At 49.1% G+C, this 16183-nt stretch overlaps 2 protein-coding genes across 2 annotated transcripts; both read right to left on the reverse strand.

The window, feature by feature from the left end:
• Positions 1-2399: 2399 nt before the first annotated feature.
• Positions 2400-3618, reverse strand: H257_02939 (hypothetical protein; the record flags this gene model as incomplete). Its single annotated transcript, XM_009826778.1, has 2 exons — positions 2400-3146; positions 3196-3618. The coding sequence occupies 2 exons, from the start codon at positions 3616-3618 to the stop codon at positions 2400-2402; spliced, it is 1170 nt and encodes a 389-aa protein (XP_009825080.1).
• Positions 3619-14098: 10480 nt separating this feature from the next.
• Positions 14099-16072, reverse strand: H257_02940 (hypothetical protein). Its single transcript, XM_009826779.1, has 3 exons — positions 15795-16072; positions 15646-15738; positions 14099-15578 (listed from the first exon to the last, which is right to left on the reverse strand). Exons 1-3 carry the CDS (start codon positions 16041-16043, stop codon positions 14259-14261), a joined length of 1662 nt encoding a protein of 553 aa, XP_009825081.1. The 5' UTR covers positions 16044-16072; the 3' UTR covers positions 14099-14258.
• Between the last annotated feature and the right edge of the window lie 111 nt (positions 16073-16183).

The following is a 16183-nucleotide window of genomic DNA, read 5'->3' on the forward strand; positions in this document are numbered from 1 at the left end:
CCCGCACACTTGGTTTGTCTTGGACACTCTGCGCAAAGTTGCTACACGCCTATCACCCACGCCTACCTCCTGTTTCTTGCTTCGTGACACTTTTCACAAAATTTTCTGACTTCTATTTCATTTTCATTACTCAAAATTTCAGCAAATTATCGACAGATCTCAATGTGCAATGGGAGGTTAAAGGTCCCAACTGCCTCCGGATATTATATACGGATAATAGTCACATACAAAAAGCAAGATACATCTCAGCGGCCACCCCTATGCCCAAATATCCAAGCGCCCATACAGCTAGATTAAATATCTATTTCTGGACCTATTCATCACCAAATTTGAATCTAAGACGTAGAATTTCTTCACCTGCGCCATACTATTAATAGTAGTAGGTGGTTAGCTACAGTACAGTACAGTACAGTACTGCCTAATTCATTTATTTTAACTCAGGGCCGGGAGCGTAGCGAATGAGGCCCGTTCGCCCGCGCAGCGACTCAGTATAACAGCAATGACCTATCTAATGTTTGGGAGCACCGGAGGCCGGGAGCGAAGCGAACCAGGCCGAGGAGCCCCCTACATATTTCCGGTTAATTAACCGGATGTTTCGTAAAAATTGTTATTGCCATATATCAAGGTTACATCATCTGATTGGACATAAAAGCACCAATAGGAAGAGTACATGAGACAAAGACGACGACGATTGCAGTCGTGGACGTGTACGGACAGTAGATCGCTTTATTCACAACACAATTACATTGTACGTGATTTACAACACAATTGTCTCCGGCTGTGGAAGCGCCTTTCAAATGAACGTCGAATGAGATCACATGGTAATTCGTCCGAGAATTGAATGGTTCGTTGTATCATCGCCATACGCTTTTCAGCGGCAGTGACAAGAGGCTTCTCTGTAAGCCATTGCTTGCGCATCTTTTTCTTCACCAGTCCCAGACACCAACGTCCAGAGGCTGGCACACACTTGTTGAGTTCTTCGGTAGAGGCTGCACACAGAACAACTCCGACGGCAGTCCAAGTTGTCAGCAATGATGACAGACGGACTGTTGATTTCGAACTTGAACCGCTCGGTCAGGTACATCTGCCAAATTGTCTTGTCAATCCATGCACTCCTCCTGTTTCTTGCTACGTGACAGGTTATGAGCCCTCCTGTTTTGACCATTATCGCCTACTCCGGCATTCTTGTCGACGACGCCTACAAATTCTATGCTGCGTGGCGCACCACGCTTGAAGAAGCGGCCGCGACCGGAGGCTACTTCTCCCTTTACACCATCGAGACCTACTGCCCTAAGCGCATCGAAACCGACGCCTGCACTATCGGCCAGGCCAAGCTCCATGTGGAAAAGATCCACAACGATGCAAAGTACTGCACCGACGGTTATGCTGGTGACGCCTTAGAAAGCACCTTGCATTGGTGAAACGCCTCGAACAAGACTTCACGCGCAAGTTTATGGATGAGTATATCGCGTAGTCCCTCGCTGCCCTACGCGTAGGCAATTCTTTTAAACTCTCTCACGCCTATCCTCCAAAATATCATCGGATCCCACGCCTCCCCCTTCGCTCTCTGGGTCGCACTTATGGTACGCCATGAAGCAGGCACCCGCGACCCCATGATCCTGTTTGCGAGTCTCACTCAACTCAAGTACAGTGAGGACATCAGTGCGGATACACTCTTCACTACTCTCGACGATCAGATCAATTTCATCGAAACGGCTACCCTCCCTGCGAACGCCGACACTTTCACGGCTCGCGAAGGTCATGTAAAGACCTTTGAGCTCTTTCGAACTCTTTTCTACTCTAACGCCTTTGCCGACAACAAAGACGTGTGGGACACCGTTTGCCAGCTCCAATTCAAGGCGCGCGAGGATGGCTCTGAATAGACCTCTAACCCAGTGACTCGATGACTGACTAGACACAAAGTAGTTTTTCATATTCTCATCATTCAAATAGAGTGCATTCAAACTGACAAATACCCAACAGTTCGCCAAAAAAGTAAGATGTTTTTGTAATGTAGTGACCCTTTTCCAAAAAGAGATCGAGGTATTTCCAATTGTCAATATTGAAGAAATCCGATTTCTTACCTAATTGCATTACTTTGTAAGGTAATCCAATGATGTGTGGCGAGCTTTAACTAATAAAATTCATTACATTTGACTAAAACGTAGACAGAATTGCACAAATTCAGTGCACATGCCTAGGTAGAACAAAATCCTAAAAAGCACCCATTTTTTATTCCACTAAGTTGCCACGTTGCAAAACCCAGTTAACAGTAACTTCCTCTGTTTCACATTACTTTTACGATATGGAAAAATCACTTTTTTCACATTACTATGAACAAATGAATACTATTGGATCATTTAGGAAAATAATGATCCTATTGGTCAAAACTTCGTAGCCTACAAAATCAGCGACACAGGGCAGGACACATTCGACATCAGGAGACCAGCACGTCTCAAGGCTGCCTTCTTGAGGTGTGGCAAGGCGAAGTGGCTGTCTCCGCTGTGCTCGAGGACCAAACGCATCACTGTCTGGAAGGTGAGAAACACGCTCTCCAGCTTGTCGTACGTTAGCTCGTCGAATACCTCCATGGTGTTGCGGACGACGTCATCCACCGTCCGACTCATCTTCTTGTACTGCAGGCTTTGGATCGACGCGAAGAAACCTAAGTCCAGGACATTCAGGTCGGGGCTGTTGGAGGGTTGTTTACGCATCTTGAACGTCCACCCGTCAGTCGACACGCTCTCGAGCACTGCGTCCGTGATGCTCCCGTGCGGAGTCGCGTTGTCGTGCTGCAAAAGCACGCGCTTGGTGGCGCTGGGGAACGACGCCTTGATGGCAGGTACGACCTTGTTGATGACGAAGTCACGGTACACAGCGGCATCAACATTCACCAACTTGGTGACCATCGTCCCAGCTGGACGATTACGTGAGTTGCGCAACGCAGGGACAAGGCGGACGAATGGCCACATTCCAATCTTGCCGTTGAACACAACACTCCGGTCGCCGTTAATCCGTGGCCGAGCAACAGCGCCAAGGAACATGACCTTGGGAATGAAGCGCTTGCTCTTCCACGAGCGCCGTGGCGGCGCTTCACCAGGGACAAGGTACACCTTGCGACGGTCTTTGTCAGCGTTGAACCATTTCTCATCCATTTGAACCACGTCCCATAGGTGTAAGGTTGTAAAATGCAACGCGTTCTTCCTTGTTGGAGTCCGTTAGCAGAAGTTTGATCCGCGTCGACCGTCGTTCGAGCGTTCCCTTCTTCAGGTGACGGTTCAAAGTGGCAGGGGACAGACGGGTGGCTGCGGCAAGGTCGCTGAAGGTGGAGCGTTGATCGACTGGGACCGCTTGCACGAGTTGTTGGACATACTCGGCGGTGTAGGCTCGTTTGGGTCCAACCTTTCCCTTTTTTTTGGTCGCCGTGGTGCCGCGATCGCGGAACGTACGCCAGATGTAGCCGACGGTGCGGGGGTCCAAGTTCAGTTGCTCGGCGACATGCTTGTATGCACCACGCTGCAGTTTGTCCTTGCGGAGGAAGGGGTGGAGGTGCTGGATGACCGTCACTTTTTCATCGCTAGATAGCTCTCGGCGCGTGCGTACGACTTCATTGTCCATGGTGGCAAATTCAAATATGATACGGTTTGAGTATGTGGTGTAATTTTATTCGGGTGGTTGAGATTTCGGGGCGATTTTTGGCCACGAATTTCTCTCCTGGCGCTTGGCAGCCAATACATCGCACCTGTAGTTTTTTATGGGCTTTAAAAAATGATATTCTATATCGAAAATGGGTTAGAAATAAATTTTTGGGGTCGATGAGAAGTCGTAACGACACAGTAATGTGAAACAGAGGAAGTAACTGTAAGTTGCATCATTTAAGTGGTTAGCGAGTAGACCTCAGTCAGAGCATGACTAGACCTCTTGACGAATGATCAAGGCGCCAGCTTTAAGCACGCCTTGTATAATGTTGTAAGCCTTGACTAAGTGCCATTTCGTTTTTTGGTGATATTCTTGAGATGAGTAACAACAATGAAGTCTACGATCATGCGTGCCACTCGCAAAATAGATTAACGACGTGGTTGTTGTCTGAGGAGTCTATTTCGGTTAGTAATGAGGTATTCTGAGGGAATACTTTCACAACTGTCGTGTTTTGGTCAATTTCGTGTTTCACCAAAGTATATCACCGTCACAGTCATCCACACTCATGACTTCAATTGTCATGAGATTCTGTTCAGGTTCACCCAAAGTTCTATTTTCGGGGTTGCGGGGTTTATTAGGAGATTACTGAACGTTCTTCTGACCAATCAGTGTTCTTGGAAAACATCGAGTGATTTCCGAAAATAGTGAACGACTGATAAATCATTAACCGTACACGAGATGATCGAGGGACCAATCCCATAATCGATCGCTGCAAAAATGACTCGGTCATATATTAGTATCCGGATGTCTGACCAGTCATGAAAGTCCATCCAAAAACACATGGGTGTACTTGGAATGTAATTGGCCACTGACTGGAGGCTTGATCATACGTCAAGAGGTCTAATGCACGCCTACTACCATCGAGGCTACTATTCGCCACACCTTAAACATCGCCTCTCGCCGCAATCGAATCCTCTCGGATCAAGGCTCCGGTGACTCCAAATCCCGTCGACACCAAGTTGCTGCTGCTGCCACCTACACTACGCCTCCAACCGCCTTGTACGCTACGTCTTCCACTTCCCAACCTCCGCCTGCCTATACTGCTGCTGCTGCCCCTTCTTACGAGTCACTGTCACGTTGGGCACACTCGAACTGTCACAACTATACTTTCAATTCCTGCTTCTACTGCGGCTCGCCTGAACACCGCCTTCCTGACTGCCGCATCATGCGCGATGATGACAGTCGAAACCGCATTCGTGCCGGCGTTCCCAAGCACGTTGTTGACACACACTGCCGTCGGAAACGTGCATCGTCTCGCAAGATCATTGACGATCATACGCAGCATCATCGCCGCGACCGTGAAGACATGGGAACGATCAGGGTCCCAATATCCCAAGTGCCATCGTGACGACTCTCGACCGCCTCCCTGAACTTCTACTCGTCGATCGCCTCCACGTTCCTCGCAGCGAGGTCGTTCTTCCGGCCGCTCCTCTCGAGCTCATCACCGCCTTTCTACCCCATCATCTACCAACCACTCCCACTTAAGTCGTAGCCGCCCCATATCCCCTCCTTTCTCCGCTTATCCACGCTTTTCGTCACCCACCCGTCGTGCTTGTTCATGGCCTCCTAAACGTCGCGCTTCTCCAAAGACTACCTCGCGACGAAGAAGAACGACGACAGAGCGTATGACAACCTCATGCGACTTTGCCAACATTTCTCAGCACGATAACGCTTCTTTCAGCGCGTTCCGTGCGTGAGCAGACTGACGCAAGCCGTACTGACAGAAACACGTGACAACTTTGCAGCGTCCTTCTGGGAATGGTTCCGCGAGACAGCGCCAGGTGACACCATCAATGTTGATGAAACCGCTGTCAACTATGCCATATGGGAAGACACTTGCACCATTTGGTGGATCGTCCAAAGTGTACAAGTCAGAAAAGCATTCTGATATGATGACGGCTGTGTTATCGATCAGTTCAAATGGTATGAAAACATTGATGTTTGTGTTCTAACTTCTGCTAGGGGGGCAACTTCCGATTCTTCAACGGCGAGCCAGGGGGCAAGTTTTTGAAACCGAAGAAGTGCCGACTTATCCATCTGGACATGTCTATACTGTTCAGCAAAATGCATGGATGGACAAGACAATTTGGCAGATGTACCTGACCGAGCGGTTCAAGTTCGAAATCAACAGTCCGTCTGTCATCATTGCTGACAACTTGGACTGCCGTCGGAGTTGTTCTGTGTGCAGCCTCTACCGAAGAACTCAACAAGTGTGTGCCAGCCTCTGGACGTTGGTGTCTGGGACTGGTGAAGAAAAAGATGCGCAAGCAATGGCTTACAGAGAAGCCTCTTGTCACTGCCGCTGAAAAGCGTATGGCGATGATACAACGAACCATTCAATTCTCGGACGAATTACCATGTGATCTCATTCGACGTTCATTTGAAAGGCGCTTCCACAGCCGGAGACAATTGTGTTGTAAATCACGTACAATGTAATTGTGTTGTGAATAAAGCGATCTACTGTCCGTACACGTCCACGACTGCAATCGTCGTCGTCTTTGTCTCATGTACTCTTCCTATTGGTGCTTTTATGTCCAATCAGATGATGTAACCTTGATATATGGCAATAACAATTTTTACGAAACATCCGGTTAATTAACCGGAAATATGTAGGGGGCTCCTCGGCCTGGTTCGCTTCGCTCCCGGCCTCCGGTGCTCCCAAACATTAGATAGGTCATTGCTGTTATACTGAGTCGCTGCGCGGGCGAACGGGCCTCATTCGCTACGCTCCCGGCCCTGAGTTAAAATAAATGAATTAGGCAGTACTGTACTGTACTGTACTGTAGCTAACCACCTACTACTATTAATAGTATGGCGCAGGTGAAGAAATTCTACGTCTTAGATTCAAATTTGGTGATGAATAGGTCCAGAAATAGATATTTAATCTAGCTGTATGGGCGCTTGGATATTTGGGCATAGGGGTGGCCGCTGAGATGTATCTTGCTTTTTGTATGTGACTATTATCCGTATATAATATCCGGAGGCAGTTGGGACCTTTAACCTCCCATTGCACATTGAGATCTGTCGATAACTTGCTGAAATTTTGAGTAATGAAAATGAAATAGAAGTCAGAAAATTTTGTGAAAAGTGTCACGAAGCAAGAAACAGGAGGTAGGCGTGGGTGATAGGCGTGTAGCAACTTTGCGCAGAGTGTCCAAGACAAACCAAGTGTGCGGGACAGGGGAAAACCAAAAGTGACATTCAGTCGTTTACAAACTATCTAGCTTCGTTCCTATTGACTAAAACTCAGCCAAAGGGAAACACTGACCTGTGAGAATCAGCGGTCTTTTCCTTGTGCTAGAGCCGTGATTGGGTGAGCAATTACTAAGGTAGGGTTGCGACATGAAGAATATGCAGAACATGCAGGTATAAAGCGGCCACTATCTCGGCCTGTCAGAGCTGATAGACTAGGCGATAGAGTTTGGGAAACTTGATAGGCGAGGACAAAAGGCGTGAACACAGGCGAGGGAAAAGCACCACTTGACAGCCACCAGTTTTCTCATGCCGAAAAATGGGCACGCGTTTGAACGGGCAGCAGGGCTCACAAACAGAGCAGAAAGCAGACACACGTCACCATGATGGAATATGTAGGCGTGAAAAGTACAAGTAGAAGAAGAGACTTAAGTGGAAGGAGAGAAAAGTAGAAGGAAATGCACAAGGCAAATAGAGGTTAGGCATAGTAGGCGTAGATGGTAAGGCGTGGATGGTAAGGCGTAGATGGTAAGGCGGAATAAGATAGAAAAATAGTAATAAGTGCGGGAGGCGAAGATGATTTAGATTTGCTTAGGCGTTGACTGTAAGGCGTAGTAAGAGAGGAACGAAAGAAAGAATGTGGGTGGTAGGCGTAGACGGTAAGGCGTAGAAACAGAAAATCGAAGGAGTAAGGTAGGCGAAGAGGAGAGAAGTAAAAAATATTGGGGGTGTAGGCGACGATAGGCGCTGACAAAGAGAAGAAAAGAGTAGAAAAAAATATGGAGATATAGGCGACTATAGGCGCTGACGAAGAGAAGAAAATAAAGTGAGATCGGATAGGCGGGAAGGCGTAGAGTAGAGTTGTGAATAAAAAAATGTATTGATAGGCGTTTGAGATCACGTAGTGAAGGCGGAGAGGGGAATGATGGAGAGGCGTGATCGTAGATCGGCAAAGGCGGGGGCCGGAAGAGGTTTGGTGAAGAAGTCAGCAAGTTGGTTGCCAGAGCTGCACCACTTGAGCTGGAATTCACCGGAGTCCACAAGGTCACGTACAAACATGTAGCGGACGTCGATGTGCTTTGAACGGCCGTGAAGTTCGGCGTTGGTAGCGATCTTGATGGTAGACTGGTTGTCTTCATGGACCAGGACGGGTTGGTCGGACGTTTTTTGGAGTTCAGAGGCGAGTTGACGTAAATAGAGCAGTTCTTGAATGCATAAGGCGAGGGCAACGAACTCAGCTTCCGTGGTGGACAGAGTGACGAGGGGCTGCTTCTTGGCAAGCCACGACACGGGTGAGCCGAAAAAGAGAGTAAAAAATCCACTGATGCAACGTCGAGTGTCAACGCACATAGCATAGTTTGCATCGACGTAGGCGGGTAAGAAAGGAAAGTCGTCAATAGAGGCGATACCACCAAGGCGCATGCCATAAGTGCGGGTGCCTTTGAGATAACGAAGGGCACGTTGGACGGCAGACCAATGAGTAGGTCCAGGGTTGTGGAGAAACTGACAAGTTGTTGGAGAGTGTAGGCGAGATCAGGACGAGTGCCCATAGCTAAGTGCATGAAGCTGCCGACGACAGAGCGATAGTTCTTGCCGATCATAAAGGCGAAGTCGTGAGGCGTCGTCGCGCAATGGGAGGCAGATAGAGTGAGGCTGGGGTTAAAAGGCGTCGAAACTGGGTTGCAGTTCACCATGTCAAAGCGGTCCAGGATGGCTTCGGCGTAGCGAGATTGGAGTAGAAAATTGGTTCTTGGCTGCTCGGTTGCGTTCGACTTGCCATCCCAAAATGTCGGAGACTTCCCAAAGTCTTTCATGGCAAACCGTTGAGAGAGGGAAGCATTCAAGGCGAGGACGAGGGAAAGAGTAGGCGCAAGAATAAGAAGATCGTCCACGTAGAGGCTGACAATGGTGAAACCGGAGGCGTCGGCCTTGATGAAATTGCAGCGGTCTTTGTGTAGGCGGGTGTACTTTTGGGATGTCATGTAGTCGACAAAGGTCCAGTACCATAGGTTAGGCGCTTTTGAGGCTGCGGTTTAGGCGGCAAACTAATTCGCGGCGAGAGGCGTCAATCACGAGGTCGCCAGGCGGCTGTTCCACGTAGACGACGCGGTCCATGGTCCCGTTGAGAAAGACGGTCTTGACGTCCATTTGATGACACTCAAGGTCGTAGATAGCCACCATAATGAAAAGAAAACGGAGGACTTCAAGGCGTACGACAGGCGCAAAAATGTCATCGTAGTCAACGCCTTCGCGTTGCAGAAACCTTTGATAACTAGGCGTGCTTTGCACGTGCCGTTGGGCTTGATACAGAAGACCCATCGGCAGTAGGACTGTCATGGTCTTTAGGCGTGGAACAAAATCGTAGGTCTTGTTGTCGTGAAGGGACTGGAATTCATCTTGGGCGGCGGCTCGCCATTTGTCACGATCGGAACGGCGCATGGCTTCCTGCCAGTTTTTAGGATCAGAGGAATCGGAGGGTAGGCGGACGCTGAGCAAGGCGTAGAGGTGCCATGGCGGATAAAGGGGTGGATCGAGGGGTTGGGTAGGCACCGAGAGAGGCGGGAAAGGGTAGGGATAAGGCGGTGGTGGAAGAGTAGCAAGATCATCGATGGATATGTCAACAAAGGGTAGATGAGAGGCGGATAGGCAAAACGGAGTGGCTGGTAGTGTAGGCGTTGGAGTGGTGCGGCTGTGATGTTGGGCAAGTAGGGTGGTAGGCGGATGGAAAAGTGGACTGCGATATGGTAGATGGAGTTCGTCAAAGGCGGCAGAGAGTAAATCTGGGGCGGAGACAATTGGTCGGTGGTAGGCGGCGGTGTAGATGTTGAAGGAAGTGGAGGAAAAATGGTTGGATCGAGGCGAGTAGAGAGAGGCGGCAGAGGTTTTATGAGGTGTAATGGATGGAATGTCGGATGCATCACGGGCGCGAAGGCGAAATGCTGCCGCAGCGAGGGGCGGATGCCGGGAGAAAACTCGATGGTAAGGCGACTTACCGTCATTCGGGGTGGAAGGCGAGATGTTGTAGAGCCAGGCGGAGTAGATAACGGCTTCGGCCCACAGAAACTTAGGGATATTGCCGGCCAGTAGAAGCGCTCGCATCGTCATGACGAGTAGGCCAATGCGGCGTTCGGCCACGGCGTTTTGAGCAGGCGAGTAGGCGTTTGAAAATGTGGTCTTGGTAGTGTACTTCGGTCCGATGATGCGACCAAGTTTCTCGAATTCCTTGGCATTGTCGGCTTGTAGAATGCCGATGTCAGTAGGCGGAAAGTATTGGAGAGTGTTGATGTCGGACTTGAAAGTTGTGATAGATTGGAGGCGAAAGAGTTCGTAGGCGTCATAGAGATCCTTGCGGAAGGCGAGAGGATATACCCAGGTGAAACGGGAGCAGTCGTCGATAAACACGACGAAGTAGAAGCTGCCACCAAATCGATGGCACTGGGCACGGGCCCCAACTGTCGGTGTGGACGCGAAGGAGGAAGGATAGGCGCGGAAAACGGTTGCGGAGGAAAACTGTTGTCGACGGGACTTGGCGAATTCGCAAGTATCGAAGGTGAAGGATTTAAATAGGCGGGGGCGATCGGTGGAGAAGTCGGGGTGGGTCTTGACGAGGTTTTGGAGAACGGTGGAGCTTGGGTGTCCTAGGCGGATGTGCCAAACACGGAAGAGGGCTCTGTTAGATAGGCGTGTGTTTGAGGTGGTTGCAGTAGCTAGTGCAGGAGAAGGCGTCGTAAATGTTGAAGTTATAGGGGGAGGCGGAGATAGAAGGGGTTGGTTGGTATATGGAGAGATGGGAGCGGACTGGGTTGGGGTGACAACGTTAGAAGTGAGGGACAAGGCGTGTACGGAAGGAAATTTCGAAGTGCCGGATAAACAGGAAATAAGGGACGAGGCGTTGTGGTTGGGGGAGAGAGTGTGGTGGTAGGCGGGCGGTAATGAGAAATGTACAGCCTTGCTTGATGGAGACTTGAAAATAGTGTGTTTAGGCGAACGTCCAAAGTAAATAATATAGATGTGCAATTGATCGATTACTTCGGAGCGCGCCGCGGCTTATACGGTAGACTCAAGCGTAGAAATGGAGGGCGGAGTAGGCGTGGCGAAGTTGATATGGAATGGATCTGCATCACTAAGGGAAGGATGAGCTGCTAGGTTAGCCTGAAATTCCATGATGGCAGCTGCAGCGGCAGCAGGAGGGTAAGGCGGAGGGTTGCTGGCTAGACGTGTGTAGTGCTGCGCCGGAAAGGAGTAAGAGTCCCAAGGCGTTAACTTGAGCACGCAAATAAAGGCCACGACCGATGTCCATGAGGCAGTGCGATGGATGCGAGAAGTCGAAGTGGCAGCCGGCTTGAACAGAGTGACTGACGGAGAGAAGATTGAATTTTAAGGCGGGGCAATGTAAGGCAAAGGGTAGAGAGAGAGGCTCATGATGAGCGATGAGATTGGCCGAGGTTTCGCCTGAGTGGGTGGTAACACCGAGATCGATCGGCCCGTGGCCGTGAACGGGAAGTTTGCCACCATCGCCCACAGCAAGAGTAAAGGACTTGTCGACAAAGGCGATAAGTAGCGACGGCGAGGCGTGCAGGAGGTGGTAGCACTTGAGTCGACGATCCATTCGTTTGAGAGTTGGGGATAAAGTGAAGGTTCCAAGGGGAATGGATTGGTGTGGTTGGGGAAGTACACCTTCAGGCACACCGTGTCCCAGGTGATTCCAACGTACAAGGGAAAGTGGGTGGTCATTGTGGGAGGCGTGGGGTTGGTTTGGTAGTTTTTGAGTTGGAGGTTGTCTATGATGAGTGGGATAGGCGGTGGTCGCGCTTTGGGATGGAGACCGGTTTGGTGCTTGAAACGATGATAGGCGATACACTTGTCATAGGACAGTTGATGAAAGGTGTCGGCAGTAAGGTTGGCCATTTGACCGTAAGCGACATCATTAATTGGACCCCAGCGGTCTTCTCATCAGAGGAGTAATAAGGGCGCGCAGCACGAGGTGGCGGAGGTTCACTGTAGGCGCCACCACGACGGTTGAGGCGTACGGGTAACTGTCGTGCAGGCGGGTCAACGTAATCGGCAGGCGTAGGAGGTCGTGTAGTGAGTTTGTTAGGTAACTGTCGTGCAGGCGGGTCAACGTAATCGGCAGGCGTGGGAGGTCGTGTAGTGAGTTTGTTAGAGTTGGGAGGCGTACGCGGAGGATGAATACGATAGGCGGGGAGTGGGGGCAGCAGAGAGCCATCCACCGTGGAAGAGGCGGGAGGAAGTGGTATATAGTTTTGTTGGTGTGGAAACTGTGGTTGAACGATGAGTGTTATGGAGGTAGCCCGAGTGTGGGTGTTAGGCCTGGAGGAAGGTGGAGGACATGTCGTTGTGGTAGAGGTAGGCGGAATTGATGCCTTGGTAGTGGAGGATTGAGGATTGGGATTGGGATGGCGTTGTCGTTTCGCAGGCGGTGCTGATGTAGAGCGTCGACGAAAGGCGGAAGTAGGATGAAAGGTTTGGGACGTGTTCCATCCAGCAGATGGACGTCCAGTATATTTTTTTATAAATATAATCTGGATAAATAAAAATTTGAGTGCTCTACCCCAAAAAAAGATCTTTAAATGCTCTACTTCAATAGATTTCGCGGAAAACCAGCTACTGTACTGTATCTCTGAGTTTGATTGGCCTTTCACCCCTAATCACAAATCATCCCCGTATATTGCCACATACGTGGGTTCGATCCTCCAAATAGTTTTACCTATTCTTCAATCTGTTCATAATTAGATCACTCAGTTTCGGTTATGTGGTATGTATGGGTAACTTTGCAAATCCGACACTTTCATCCGACAACGATATGATTAGTCAAATCCCTGTAAAGTTGCACCGGTAAAGTCATTCGTAAAGTTACAATTTCAGCCTATTCCCTGGACAATCATCAAAACAATCACAAGAGCGCCCCGAAGCACCAAAGATAGACCAAATTGTAGCTTGCGCGACGTTGCACTCGTTCCACTATTCAGAATGGCACAATTCACGCTAGTTCTCTCGCAAATTAGCTTCAAAGAATTGAAATACACTGCAACCTTCTTGGTTGCTGGCGAAATATAACGAATACGCAACGAACGAAGTGGAACTGCCGCGAATTGCTTGTTCATTTCGCGAAAAAGTATGGTGAGGTTCTCAAATTAACCGAAAAACGGTGTAATACGACATAGTAATAATACAAGATTCATGGCAAATTGTAAGAGCATCTCCAACGGCGTTTTTATCTCTATTTCAATTCGAAGTTACGGATATAGAGTAGAAACTCTTGCTCTATCCGGAGGGTTTGTTGCTATTTCACGCGAAAATAGAAATTCTGCGGGACGAAATTTCTAAAAAGTCCGGATGGTGCCAAAATAGCAACCGTAAAAACGAAGTTTGACTTTAACCTACTACCTCCAGACGGAAATAGAAGTCCCTTTTCATTCTTAGAGGTTTATTCAGAATTAACCGGAATTAATTATTTTATAGAGTCTCTTTGTATGTATCCGGATACGAGTCACGATTTTATACTGATTATATTAAAGACGTGCATTAATTTATGTTCTGTACAAAACATAGTTTAAATTGTTGCTGACTATTTGTTCATGCAGGTAGAATGCATGCAAACCACAAACATTCATAGAGTAGAACCCCTTATCCATTAGGGTATTCATCTTTAAGGTATTATATTCCACAGGGATACGGATCATACAAAGACCTTTACAACAAGCATACTTAGGGCAAAAACAGATAACACCATCAAACAAAACACCAATTTTACCAATTTTCACCAAAAGGGACTTCTATTTCCGTCTGGAGGTAGTATGCTTTAGCAATACTAGTAGGTTAGAATTTACCGTTGGAGATGCTCTAAATAAATAAGGCCCTGTTCAGGCAACTTCACTGAACGATCACTGAACGTTTCAACACTGAACAACTTTATTCTGATTGGCTAACTTATCCGAAATCCGGATGCGTTCCGTGTCGGAAGTATTTATTCGAGTACTATTATAATCGTAAACTCACGCTGCCATGTACTATTAATAGTACTACGTACCGGTGTAAATATGAAAGTTATACTATTAATAACGTTATAAATTAATATTAAAATATTAATCTATAACGTTATTAATAGTATAACTTTCATATTTACAAAGTACTAGTAATAGTACCGTTACGGTAATAATACTATTAAAATAGTATTATTAACGGTCGGAGTATCGATTTGCCGCAATATCGGTTTGTTTGAAATGTCCTTTCACACCCATGTTATTTAAAGTGGCCATAGGGGAGTTCACAACAGCACCGACGTCGCAAGATTCAGAGTTAAACTACTCGTGAGCTACTTATTACTTCCACCAAACACTCCCAGCTTAAGCGTTGCGAACAAACGATATGCCGAGGAACAAGAGGGTATCCACGTCCGACACTTGCACCGTCAAACTTCGCCCGGCGATTTCCACATCCCAGATAAACGTATCTGGGTCAGCCGTCGCAATCAGCTTGTGTGTGTACATGCCATAGTGAAGTACAAGCTGGTCTCTTTGCCTCGTAAGCTTCAGGTAGTCGTACAAGCCAGGGGATGCCACCGCCACATATGACCCAACCAACTTGGCTTGGGTCGTTGGGGAGATCACAAGCCCATCCACTTCCCATGGAACTCCTTGAAAGAAATGCGCGTCGCAGTCGCCGACGCCGTCCGGCTGCAGTTGGTTGGCTCGATGAATGGCTTGGTTCCACATCGCGTCCAATTGAGGTTGCGGCACGTCCAAGAAGATGCCGAGGAGGTAACTTCGAATGCGATCGAGGAGAAAGTACGGCGCCGAGCCAGGCGGGGACTTGGCGCCCGTGTTGGCCGCCAGCACAACCCCAAGGCGTTCGCTAGGAACAAATCCATTGCGCTGTTTGAAGGTCGCAGTATCGCCGTTTTTGGTAAAGAAGTCGTAGCCAAACATGACGTTCCCCACCACATCGATGCCGTAGCCAGCGGCTATGACATTTCCGTCGGGGTTATAAGCAAAGCCAAAGGCATCGGCGGCGTCCGTGTCTACCACGACCATGTTGTCCAGAACGGTGTGCCCCGTAGTTATCTCTTGCACGAGGGTAGACGACTTGAACAGATCTCGACCTGAGCTCAACAGAAAATGGCTGAAAATAGCCAAATCGTTGGCAGAACTGACGACGGACCCGGCTGCGAGGTCGGAAAATGCCGTCGACAGCAGTGCCAACGAGTCTGTGACAGTGTTAAACGGTCCAATGACTTTAGCTCCGCAGCTCATGTGCCCGTCGGCGAGGTGGGCGCCCTGGTGGGCGGCGGCGGCCTCGGCAGGACTGGCAAACGTTTCGTGCATGCCCAATGGGTTCCAAATACTCTGTCGCAGGAATGCAGGCCACGTCTGGTTGGTGGCGTGTTCGATCACTTGGCCGAGGATCTCAAAGTTCATATTCGAGTATGCATAACCACTTCGAATGGATCGAGTGGTGTTGAGCTCTGCCAAGTGCTCCACCAATGCTCGCTCAGTGGGGAATAGGCCGAACACAAACGCCAGGTCTCCGTCGAACGCCCCCAACACCGAGTTCATCGACAGCAAATCCCCCAGAGCCGTGTACTCTTCGGCGTATTTGTCTTGGAGTTTGAACCATGGGAGGTGTGATTTCACAGGATCGTGCCACGTCATCTTGCCGTCGTCAATCTAAACAAACGAGTGAACTTCGACACGAAAAATGAATGGTGTCGTGTGTGCGTGGGCTGTACTGTACCAGCTTGGCAATGCCCACGGCAATAAATGTCTTGGAGTACGACCCGATTTGAAACATCGTGCTGGCTGTGACTTGCGAGATGGGGTTGTCAGACTACAAGTGGACATTTCAAGCGTGAAATTCCGTGTATAAAGTTGGCCGCAGTATACCTGCTTCAAGCCAAAGCCCTGCGCAATCACAGTGTCGCCCTTGTAAGCAACCGACAAGGTCAGCCCTGGGATCGTCGGGTTTTGGCGCAATTGGGTCTCGACGAAGGCAACCGCCAGCGCCTTCTTCTCGGCCACGGTGCGACCGCCGCCAGTTGTGGACACGAAGCCATCACTGGGAGGAGATGTCAGCGTGACGGCCCACAAGGTCACGACCGAGAACACCGCGCCCACAAAGTACAACGCCCGCATGGAGATATTTCAAAATGCCAACTTCTGGCCTGCCACACTGAAGCAGAGTGCATGTCTGGATGCTGGTCAAAATTCAGAGCGTTGGTCGTTTGGCAAGGAGTTGGCGCACTGTTCAGGAATTGCAGCCTCTTGTATTGGTT

Source organism: Aphanomyces astaci (assembly GCF_000520075.1).
Source record: "Aphanomyces astaci strain APO3 unplaced genomic scaffold supercont1.5, whole genome shotgun sequence".
In the NCBI taxonomy this organism is placed as follows: Eukaryota; Oomycota; class Saprolegniomycetes; order Saprolegniales; family Verrucalvaceae; genus Aphanomyces; species Aphanomyces astaci.

What these genes read in the sequence shown, in the direction of transcription:
- H257_02940 (XM_009826779.1), bottom strand. Translation starts at nt 16,043, where the DNA reads ATGCGGGCGTTGTACTTTGTGGGCGCGGTGTTCTCGGTCGTGACCTTG. An exon ending in AGGGCTTTGGCTTGAAGCAG is followed by an intron (nt 15,739 to 15,794) that starts GTATACTGCGGC and finishes GTCCACTTGTAG; the next exon opens with TCTGACAACCCCATCTCGCA. An exon ending in CCGTGGGCATTGCCAAGCTG is followed by an intron (nt 15,579 to 15,645) that starts GTACAGTACAGC and finishes TCGTTTGTTTAG; the next exon opens with ATTGACGACGGCAAGATGAC.